The sequence below is a fragment of the Archocentrus centrarchus genome, chromosome 16 (genome assembly GCF_007364275.1).
Source record: "Archocentrus centrarchus isolate MPI-CPG fArcCen1 chromosome 16, fArcCen1, whole genome shotgun sequence".
Lineage (NCBI taxonomy): Eukaryota > Metazoa > Chordata > Actinopteri > Cichliformes > Cichlidae > Archocentrus > Archocentrus centrarchus.
In genome coordinates this window covers 36,370,481-36,382,611 of record NC_044361.1, presented here as the reverse complement: position 1 = coordinate 36,382,611, position 12,131 = coordinate 36,370,481, and the positions used below count along the sequence as shown (strand labels likewise).

Here is a 12,131-nt window from a genome sequence, read left to right as displayed (position 1 = left end):
TTCACATATTGTGGTGCATATATATATATATATATATATATATATATATATATATATTAGTATGAACTGATTTGGTTGCAGCCCTGCAACAGGCTGGCGACCTGTTCAGGGTGTACCCTGCCTCTCGCCCTATGACAGCTGGGATAGGCTCCAGCCCCCCCGCGACCCTGACCAGGATAAGCGGAAGTGAATGGATGGATGGATGGATGGATGATTTGGTTGCAACCCATAATGTTGCACTTTCTGTTCAACACTGTTATAGTAGTCAAAAAGATATCTGAACACTGTTAGTCTAGTCCCAAATTAGGGATGAAACATTTCTGAGACTGAAATACAAAAGTCCACAATATTGTATTGCAATTCCCTCTTCAAGTATCCAAGTATCCTCTGAAGATACTGTTTGTAAGTCCCCTCATCTGGATTTAAATGCCTATCTTTGAAATGTTTTCAGATTCGTGCTGCTGCCTTGAACTTACCCAAGTCCTAACCCCATTTCCTCAAGAGGCTTTCCCTTTTTTGCCAAACCATTTAATCACTTCCCTGGATAAAGAAGCATTACATTGGCTCTGCACCACCTTGTGGACCAATGTGGTATTACACAAAAGTACAGCAAGTCCTCAGTTCAACTTCAGTTGCTATCTCTTTAACCCCTTAACTGGCAGCAAATAAAATCACCTGAAAAAACTACATAACACCCTCTGGTTATTATTGGCTCTGAACAACCCATTTCATAGCCTATTAATCGGCTGCGTCTGGTCCGCGGGCCGAATGAAGTGCATTTATATGGCAGGCTAGACCCGCCCATTTTGACTGACACCTCATTCGGCCAATCATGTTAAGAAATGGGTTTCCCAGAGCCAATAATACTCAGAGGGCGTCACGTAGCTTTGTCAGGTGATTTGGTGCAGCCAGTTACATGATTGGCCGAATGACGTGTCAATAAAAATGGGAGGGTCTAGCCTGCCATATAAAAGGGACTACAAACGGCCCGTCACCGGGCCCTTGCCAGTTAAGGGGTTAATGCTACACAGGTAAACACAGGGGGGAAACGGTGGTTGGAGACAGCAGCACGTCCAAAACTATTGAGAACTTTGATGTCATTGCCTTTGCAGACAGGAATCAGTTCTATGAGCACTTGCAGTCAGTCGCCAGAGAAACTTTGGTTTGTCAAGACAGTGATAAACCAGTGATATGATGGAGTCAGTCTGCTGTCAGCTTGTGATTGAATGTGCTCAAGTTGGCAATTACATGCAGTCTGTTTGTTATAATACGGCCACAGAGCAGCAATTACAAAAGGGCATAGACACTCAGCAACCTTGCTTTTATATAGGAATATTACCAGTTGAGCCCCTTATTGCAAAGAGATGTGCTGCAGATGAGTTGTGCTCCCTGGTGCAGACTGACTCGGATTAACTGGATGTTGGCAGTCAGTTATTTGCAGACCTTTGCTGATCTGTCTGACAGTGATCGCAGTCAGTCTGAGTCGGACCGCAGGTTGCCTCTCACCAGCGACCTGTGTGATCAATTTGTAGTCAAAAATAGTTGCCCAGAGGTTGAGCATGCAACACCCTTTAACCTCTGGGTGACCAGTTGGTTGTTACAACTACTTGCAATCGATCACTGAATGTGCAGTCACTGGATAAACACCCGTTTTTTTCTCTAGTCACAAGGAGCTTGCCATCCTGTTTTCACTCTAGTGTGACTGAGCCATAACGGTGCAGAGATGTTTGCAATATAAAGTCCTGGATTTTGTTTCTTCACATTCTGTTGGTATCATTAACTGAGAAGTTTAAAACGAGTCTCAAATTTGCAGTAAGTACCTTTAAAGCATCCTGGTGTGGCGAAAGCTTGAATATCTAAAGATTGTACTGAGTGAACTGGAAATTCATAATCATCGCGTTAGTAAAAGGAATAATAATCATAGCCACAGTGTAAAAACTCTCGGATGTTTGCAAATTTATGGAGGAAGATTACCAAAACTATCAGAACAGCCATGAGGTCATGACAAAGATGTTTGCCTACAAAAAAAATACCACAACAAAGAGTGGGGAGCCAGAAAGTAAGAGTTCCTGCATTTAATTTGTTTCTATCGAGCCTGGCACCGCAGAGGACACGGCAGCAAGATCATTACACATACGACATCGCAGTGCTGGATAACGGCATCAGCCACTTACGTAGGCTATGTTAGAGGCTCTGCAAAGATTCACCGCTGAAGTCTACATCAGACGTGATCATTCCATTCATTTTTCAACCTCCATGTTAAAGGGGTGGTAATCTTTGGCGGTGCATTTCAGTTCCCGCTCTTGGTGTCGTGTTTCAATTCTAAAAATGATTCCAGATCTAAAGTGACCCTTGAGACAGTGATGAAGTGGCTGCTGTGATTTGGTTCCTACTGCATTGCTCTGTGTGTCAACCCACTGACTCAAAAAACCACTCTGCACATGCAGGTCTTTTCAAATGAATCAGACTAACAGAGAGAGCTAGTTTCTTCACTCCACCACAGTGGCTTCAAGTTGTTTTGCAGTGTGTGGATCAGCCTGTCTTGGATCTAGTGTTCAAGCTGAGAACCTTACTTTAGTAAGGCTGGGATTATACTCGCTTATTAAGAATCTTTGCATATCAAAGTATGTGGAAAATACGTTACCTTCCAATAAATTTGGAACAGCAAGGTCAGTTCATTTATCTTTGCTGTGCACTGAAGACATTTGAGTGTGAGATCAAAAAAATGCATATGAAAGAGGGACCAGAGTTTCAGCTTTTATGCCTTCTTATTTGTATCTGCATATGTTAGACAACATAAATGCTGTCCAGGCTTTTATCTGGAAAAGCATAAATAACACTCAGCATGTTGTGCTGTGTGTTTTGGATCATTGTCATTCTACATAGTAAAATTGCGCCCAATTAGTTTGGATGCATTTCTCCATAAATTGGCAGACAAAATGATGTTTTAGAGTTCTGCATTCAGTCTGCTAGTATAGTATAGTATAGTATAGTATAGTATAGTATAGTACCATCATGAATCATAAAAAAGAGTGAGCCTGTTGCAGAAGCAGCTATGGAAGCCCAAGCCATGACACGACCTTCCCCACGCGTCACAGATATGCCTGTATGTTTAGGATCATGTGCAGATCCCTTGTGTGTCCATACTTTGGCCTTTCCATAGTTTTGGCAGAGGTTAATCTTTGTCTCATCAAAGCTTTGTTCCAGAATTTTTGTGGCTCGTCTTTCTCAGTTTGGTCTGGTGGTCTTGACTGCTGACGAGTGGTTTGCATTTGTAGTGTGACCTCTATATTGTTGTTCTCTCCTTCTAGCAGTGGACTCTGGGATTTAAGCCTAAAACAGCATGTATGGACTGTTGTCTTGGCCCTTATTTGCTGTGAACAGCTGGTTAACGCTGAGCGTATCACCACTGACACCTCTGATCAGACGCACTTTGCATTACCGTAATTACGCGACTGTTTGTCCTATCGGAAAAAATTTGAATGGTTCCTAAAAGCTGAGAAATTGCCCTTCACGCCCAACATAGGGCTGTTATGGTCATTGTTGCAGGAAGTCCACAAATGGCAGCACTTTTGAAGTTAACACTGGCGGGGCCCATGGTGAATAAAGGGTTAACTACACAGGTGAAAGCCAAAGCTGGAACTGATAGTGGATATTTAGGGCTAATTAACAATTAAACAATTTTGTATGACACAGCAGGGGACCTGTCCTCGTGTGCATCTTTGGATCTCACACTCACATCTTCAGTGCACAGCAAAAACAGATTAACTGGCCTTGCTGTTCCAATACTTTTGAAGGGCACTGTATATTAGTCTGTAGATGATTTCCTGCTGTTGTTCCATCGACATTATTATTTTATAGGGTTATTACAGAAATGCATTTCTGGTGCATGCAAATCATTTGTCTGTAGAGAATTCTCACCTACAGTAACTGCGCTGTTCTCCTCGGCTCTAAATAGCATATTTGTTCCTCTCAGCTTACTGCTTTGGTGTTCCAGCCAGAAAACTTCGGGCTCATCAAACCTTTGTTTCTGTTTTCAGAGAAAGATAAACTGCGCTCATAAATCTTCATGATGCTTTGTTGCAGTATCCTGGTACTGCAACGGAAAATCAATTGCAGCAAATAAAATCTGCAAAACACTTTGCAGGACACTTCCAGGATTCCATGTTATTACTCTGTGTTACGCCTTTTCAAAGGATGACCTTTAAATATTTGCAAATGTCTGTCAGTGATGTGTATATGTCTGTGTAATAATATCAGGCTCTCCAATCTTCTAGTAGTGCAGATTTCTTTGCAGTCCAGATCTGAGTCTGGGCAGATAAAACAAAATGTTCACAGTCTCTTTCACAGCACTGGACAATGTGGAAATGAAATACAGCACAACACCAAATGGTGCTGAGCAGGGAAGAAAAGACTGTTTGCCACTTTAATGGGGTTTCATATTCCAGCTTCCATGTCGTATTCACTCCTGCTGTGTTTCTCTCTTCCAGGCTTCAAGTGCCCCGTGTGCTCCAAGTTTGTGGCTTCAGATGAGATGGATCTTCACCTGGTTTTGTGTTTAACTAAACCCAGAGTCACATACAATGGTAGGAGTCCTTTTCCTTTTTAACTGGATTTGTAACGTATGCTAGCATGTGACCCCCCCCCCCCCTCCAGAAAACTAGAGCAAGCTGTTATAAAGGGGTCTGAGTAGACCCATGCCAGTTCTGCAGCTTTTTGCATTTCACTCTAGAGTTTCAGCACCCAAACAAGTCATGTCAAAACATGTATTTGCTCCAAAAGTCATTCACATTTATTGTAGTGCTACACGTGAATAATATGGCCTATATTTTTTTTCTCAAAACTGTCATCTGTTAAATATCACGGCCCACAGTTTGCATGTTCTCCCTGTGCTTGTGTGGATTTTCTCCAGGTACTCCGGTTTCTTCCCACAGCCCAAAGACATGCACTTACTGCGGTTGGATTTGTTTAGGTGGTTCTAAATTGCTAAATTAATAGGTGTGAATTTCTGTCTCCAGGGCGTACCCCGCCTCTCGCCCTATGACAGCTGGGGTAGGCTCCACTTGGCTTACTGGACCACAGTTTTGTTTATTCTTTTCTGTCCTACAAACCTGTCCCAAGGAAACACTAGCTGGAGCGGCACTTTTCCGGTGTTATCAGAGGAGTTCATCCACTGACTTCAGAACTGTTTCAGCTGCACTGACTTGGAAATGCTTAAAAGTGCATGCGCTGACCTTGATGAGCTCACAGACACTTTCATCATGTGTCCGTTTCTGTGATCAATCAGTCCCAGGAAAACCATCATTATGTTTCCTAATAATAAACCTTGGATTCCCAAATTGGTTAAAAGTCAAATTAACGGAAGTAATATATGTTTTAATAATGGGGATATGGCTCGATAGCACATAAGAAACAAGGACGGGGTGGAGAATATGTTCAGGCCCAACAATTCTCGGCCAGTCTATGATGGGGATGCCAAATAAAAGGGATGCCTGCTTTTATTGTTTTTACAATTGTTTTCATATTTATGATTTTACTGAGGAATGTTCTGATTTTAGAAATGTTTCCTCAGATGTCACAGTACACATCCATAGTGAAACTGTTTTTCATCTTTTCTGGGAGATTAAGGAGAGTAAAAGTCCAGTTACTGATGGCGTAGGAGGCCATACTCATAAAAACTGTGCCCTGCAGCTGGCAGATAGCTTTTCTTTTTAACATGGCTCTCCAGAACCACAGGATCCTTCAGCTTTGGAAAGCCTCTGACATTGTTCCTGCCCCCAAAAGCAAGGTCACTGTTGCCTTTACTTATTAGCAAAGAAGTCATTTGGAACAATTATTAAGGAAGTTTTTTTAACCTAAACATAGAAAAAATATCAGATTTTTTACTATTTAAAGAACAGTTAGCTCATTTTGAATTTGATGAACAGTATGTCTCAAAAACCTGGAATGGGGCAACAAAAGGCTGGAAAAGAAAGAAACAGCTGAAGGAAGATTTTGCAATTAATTGGGTTCATTGGCAACAGATCAGAAAGATGATTAGGTATGAAAAGAGCATCTCAAGAGAGGCAGAGCTTCTTAGAAGTAAATATGGGCAGATGTTCACCAATCTGCAAAATTTCCAAATAATGTTCAAATGTAAAATTTTGAAGACTTTTGTCATCTACAGTACATAATATCGTCAAAAGCTTCCAGGAATCTGGAGAAGTCTCTGTGTGCAGGTGACTGGGCTGAAAATCAATATTGGGTACCTACAGTAAGATCTTTGGGCTCTCAGCAGTAAAACTCGATGTTCCTGCCATGGAAATCACTGCATGGACTCAGGAACACGTCCAGGCTTTGAACACAGTTCGTCATCCAATAGAAGACGCCATATGTTGAAAAGATGATCTAATTTAGAAACACCACCATCTGCTCTGTGCCAGCGCTCATTTAAAATGGACTGAGGCAACGTGGAAAACTGTTCTGTGGTCAGACAAATCAAAATCTTAAATTCTTTTTAGAAATCATGGACCCTGCATCCCCAGACTAAAGAGGAGAGGGACCATCCAGCTTGATTTTAGACGTGTTCATGCCATCAAATTCAAAATGAGCTAATATTTGATAAATATATATGAGGAGAAGGATTTTTGAATTCATTTCTGGATTCCATAGGGAGCCAGTGAAGAGAACCTAATATGGGAAATGAACATCAGCAGTGTGTTCAGTGTGTTCTGGTTGTGTTGTTTTATATTCTTTCTCATAGCGGCTGATTGGATACATTTGCTCTAGGGCCCAAAAATAAACCATGTCTGATAATATTTTTGCTGAGGTCACTTCCTCTTGGTTTCCTGCACATAAACAACATAAAAATCACTTATTAACAAACTGAGCTCCTTCAGAGGTGGTTGTTGTTGTTGTCTTGTTCATCTGTTCACTTTCATTTTTTAAAGTGGACATCAGTGGGCCCTCCAATTTTTGTGAAATTGTGTAGATGCTACACTATGAATGTGTTGTTCAGGTGGATTTGAAAAAATTCTTAAAGGAAAATCTGTTTGTTTGTGGTGTGTGCAGTTTCCTCAAATAAGAAACACAGTGTTGATTGGCTGTATGACTTATAAACCAATCAACACTGTAATTAGAAATGCTGGAGATTAATCCAAGAGAACAAGCAGCAATTTTTCTCTGATGCTGGCTGCATCAGATAATTTGTAATTATTTTATTCAAAAAGAAGATTAGAACTGCAGCATGGAGAGCAGTAAATGTTCTTATATAGTGCTTTTCTACTCTACTTCAGTACTCAGGACACTTCACACAACATCCGTCATTCACACAAGCACTTGTTTCTGTGCCTAAGTGCTTTCTATCAAACATTCACACTCTGATGAACACATCCGTGAGCAACTTGGGGTTCACTATCTTGCTCAAGGATACTTTAGCACGCAGACTGGAGCAGCCAGGGATTGAACCACCCCTAAACAAGCTGCTCTGCTCACCTTAAAATGCAGCAGAGCCGGTGGACGTCATTTCTGACAGAAGTTCTGGTGACTGAGAGAATTATGAACACCAGATATAAGCAGGAAGCTGCTTTTCCATAATGACTACCTTGAGTGTTGAGTTTGGTTATTTTTGTATTATGCAAAATCAGAAGTTAACCACTGTTTTTTTGCCACCATGGGTATATGCACATGCATATCTTAGTGTATACATGTTGGTAGTGAACAAATCCATCCTGAGCCTGTTTTGAAAGTAGTGAGACCAGCGGGGATTCTGTCTGATTTATCAGAGCATTCTTTGCACACAAGAAAACCTCATCCTGTGCTTGTTTCTCAGCATGGATGACCCACTTTCATTCAGTATAGAATCTTGACTGGTGGAAACGAGCGTAGTGCAGCAGCATCTCTGGTGTGTTCGTGCCACGTCTGACAAAATCTTGGTTGTCATTCCTCCTCTCTAATAATAAGTCTGAAGATATTTACCAATACGTTTCTCAGTGTTTCTCTTTCAGCTGAGTACTTTCGGGCCAAGTCGAGTTCCTCTTTGATTAAGCCCACTTCCTGTTCAGCTGGGACTGATTCCTCTCTGTCTTCCTGTTTCTCAGTCATGTGATGGTCCCCATCTGAGCAGGTTGCTGCAATGTGGAGAACACGTTCAGGAAAGAGAAGGAATTCAAACAATGAATAGTATCTGAATCCATCCGTCTTCTTTCATGTGTCCAAAGTCTGGTTGCAAAGACAGCCGACTGCACGGGGTATTCCAGACGATTTCCACTTCTTCTTAGGAAATGGAGATCCTGAGGCATTCCCAGGCCAGATGAGATGAACAAGCTTAACAATAGCTACAGTTACAGCTTTTGTCAAAGTATTTTCTGCCTGGGATGCTGGATCTTAGGTTGAGCTTTTTATTTAGTTGCTTAAAGCCCTGCTTTACCATGTAACCATGTCAGTCATTTCCACCCACAGTTTGCTCTTCCTGTCATGCACTGCTTAAGGGAGACTCGAGTGCTCCAGCGATGCTTGTTTGAGTCATCCGTTTACTTTTAGGTCGCACATCACCAGATGCTAGCATCTCCTCCTTTGTAGCCTGGTTATACTGGACGGTGTGTTTTTGCCTCAAGTGGCGACGCAACGCTGTTGTTTCCACCTTTAGCAGGAACCGTTTTCTTGCGTGAGGCTGACACACACTCATTGTGCGCACGAGGGAACTTAAATGTGTGGTGTTGCTATAGTGATGATATTGCAATATGACATCGCAAATTTATGCCAGTATTTTAGTGGACGGTGTGATATGGTGTAGCCCTAATCTGAAGCTTGAACAGGGAATATTTTAATTTTGTGTGCCTCGTTTTTTGGCCTTGATTAATATGAACATCTGATATTGTGACATTATGAAACAAAAAGTAAGGAAAAGCATTAAAGGTCTCTTAAACATTTATAAAGAGGAGGGCATGGTTGAACACCGTGGTCTCAGTGATCACAGCTGCTCTGTGCTGTTTGTGGCCTTTCTCCTTAGATAATCAGCTGCTCAGGTCTTTCCACTGTATGTTAGTGCACACACTCACACACACAGTCACATGACCGTGAAGCTCTGTAATCAGCATGTTTATGTTCCTCTCAGTTGTTTGTCGCTCAAGGACAACCCTTCATTATGGCACACACAAACACACAAGCAGGTGCAGATATTAATAGTCTAATCATTGACTGGAATATCGAGTTTCTTCATGATAATGTGCTTTTATATGGCAGTCATATTTTCAGTATGTCAGTGTGAAAGCAGCACAGCAGCGACAGAGTAAAGGTGAAGACTTTGTGTCAATGCAAGCTGTGGCTTGGCCTTGAAATACTATTTATTTTCACACACATGCACATGGACCTCTGGTTCCTAAATATATCTGGTGCTGGTTCATGTCACAGGCGCACAAACACAGCAGGCGGTACCTGCTCATAACATCAGAGCTCCCACCTGTCTGTAACTGCGTTTCGGAGCCTGCGATGCTTTCGTGACCTCATTCCTGAGGTGCTCGTACCTGCTGTGAGACAGACTGATGACACTGTCAGAGCCAAGTTGCTCTTTCTAGTAAACTCCCTAGAGACAGAAGCTACAGCTCAGTAAAAGCTGCTCTTTAATCCCCTCCTCCTGCCCAGCCCCTGATCTGTCCTGCTGGGGTCTGAACACAGCTCAAAGGTCAGGGAGCCATTTTTTAAGCTGTTGTCAGGGACTGTTGTTGTCTTTGTTTTAGGGTTGCATAAAGATACCGGCATCAGTATTTTTAGACTCTGCTGAAACATGTGTCCGTATTTCATTAGCATGGACCACATCCTTATTTAGATTTGACAATTTTTTTTGGAAGAGAATGGCAGCAGGATTTAGTGTGGATCTGAGGCTGCGGTTTGGTCAAGGCCTGGACTGGCAGCAGCTCCTGGGCCAGGCAGCTCTCCAAAAAAAGGCGTCTCCTATAAGCAGTGATGACTGAGCATTATAAAGGCCTTGAGGATTATTGCGAATATATAACTAGTATGTTTGCAATGACCAGCAGTCCCTGACTTTGAGCAGGTGATCAGGGATCCCTTTGTGAGAAGCGGATGTGGCTGCAAGAGAAATTGCAGACGACTTGGCAGAAGTGTGAGAGGAACCCGAATCTGGCAGCGACATGACCGGACTCTCTGATGAACAGAGGATCTGAAGGTGAAGTTTATGTTGAAATAGAATGTGGAAAGGGGGCTGCCTCACTGGTTAGTTTTACTTCATTTGAGGGGGAAGGTGAGGCAGTCTTGGGTGACTGAGTGATGGTCACTTATGCAGGGGCGAAGATCTCGATTGAATTTGGTCACTGAAGAGATGAACTCTGAAGGGCGCAGTAATTATAGATTCGAGTGTGCGAGCCAGAGAGTTATTGGCATAGTTGTAACGGACCACGAGAAATGATTGAATGCTAGTGGTAGATGGCTGGAGGTACTCGCTCCTTAGCATGAGAACAAACCGCCTTTGGTGAGGGAAGGCACGTATAGTCAAAGAACCAGAAGGGAAAGGTAGGAGGTGTGTTCCCGCTTCTGAAGTTCAGATAAATTATCACCAATTAATGCTACATTTGACCGGTTCCACAAACATCTCAAAGCTGAACTCTTCAGTAAAATCCACAGTAATTTACATTCTCCAGGGCTTTTAGAATTGAGCATCTATCAGCATTTAGATGCTTAATGTGACACATTAGCAGGCCGATTACATTTTTGTCACACTAACATTGATTTAGGTAAATGACCTGAGAAGATAAGGATGTGATAAAGATATACAGTGTACAGTGTGTATAACCAGGCCAAGTGGGGACATGCAGTGATTACATCCTCCAATAAGAACAGTGAGGACATGTGATGATGAATGAGTCTTCGCTGCTTCAGCTTCAACCAAAACAAAGCTGAGCTGGATGGACCGTTTAAAGACCAGTCTTGTGCTTCAAACTTGCAGTTCTCTGTCTGGGACTTGTGCTCTTATGTGGCTCTAATTCATGTCGTTATTCTGTATAATGTGACCTCAGCATACCTGTCATTTTGGTCTGTTTCATTCAGATGGATGTTTCGAGTTAAAATGTTGTGTTAAAAGCTTTTGAAAGCTTGTAAATTTCTGAAGCTTCACCCATGGACAGTATAATAGGTGGATGTAGATGCTGTTACATTTTGGACTGCATTTTGAAGCTTCAAAGTTCCTGTTTTGGTTTCAGCTTTGTTTTTTGTTCTGTTTTTTTTTTTTTAACCAGAAGTGACCATATTGAATGTGTGTGATATGATATGATATCGCACATATAATATGTGTGATATTTGAATGTGTGCTAATACTCTGAGTGCCAAAGTATCAGCTTGAATCCATCTGTGTGGGCGCAGCACTCAGACACATAACTGCTAACTGGTGCAAAGGTAACAGACTAAAACTTCACCCACCAAACTGCAGCACAGACTTCTTGTATGGTCTCTACAAGCCATAATATTAGTCTGGTGAACACACTTTTGACTGCTCTTGAATACACAAGGGGTTGCCACAGTGGATGGATCTGTTTATTTGATTTGGCACAGATTTTACACCGGCTGCTTCGTGGATCTTGCCTTTATCACTAGCAGTACACTAGCTTGTGAACCCTGAAGCTGGGCTTGTATTTGCTTGCAGTGTCAAACTGGGGATCTTGTGCATGTTAAAGGGGAAACTATCCATCGATGATAGAACATTTTATTTATTTATTTTTTCAGCAGGTGGTAAAACCTTTTGATGCTGTATAGTTGGGCATTTTAACACAGGAGACTATGGAGGTGGACTCTCTTTTTGGAGCCACCCTTGAGTAGCACCCAGAGGTACTGCAGTTTTTTTTGTTTGTTTGTTTGTTTACCATTTCTGTATTGGCCTCATTTTTTTAGCTCTGCAGGTTTTCCTTTGGTAACAACATGGCGGCTACTTCCAACCTTTAGATACAGTCTGTGTTCATGCCAGGTAAACCTGTGTGCAAACCAATTTTAGGATAATAGACAATTATAATAATCAACTTACAGCACAGTTTTGCAGCAAGTAAAGCTGAAGAGCAAGTAGAGCTGAAATCAAAGGAACTATTGATTTGTTTGCAAAGGGCAGACATAGCAGCTAATGGAATATGAAACAGAAACTGTTTCACACA

At 41.9% G+C, this 12,131-nt stretch overlaps 1 protein-coding gene across 1 annotated transcript in view; it reads left to right on the top strand.

Annotated features, from left to right (window-relative positions):
• znrf2b (zinc and ring finger 2b) overlaps window positions 1-12,131 on the top strand; it is a 46,961-nt gene that overhangs the window by 23,371 nt on the left and 11,459 nt on the right. Inside the window, exon 2 of the mRNA XM_030749557.1 lies at window positions 4,491-4,586. Coding sequence (XP_030605417.1) covers window positions 4,491-4,586 — 96 coding nt within the window. The remainder of the gene's footprint in view (window positions 1-4,490; window positions 4,587-12,131) is intronic.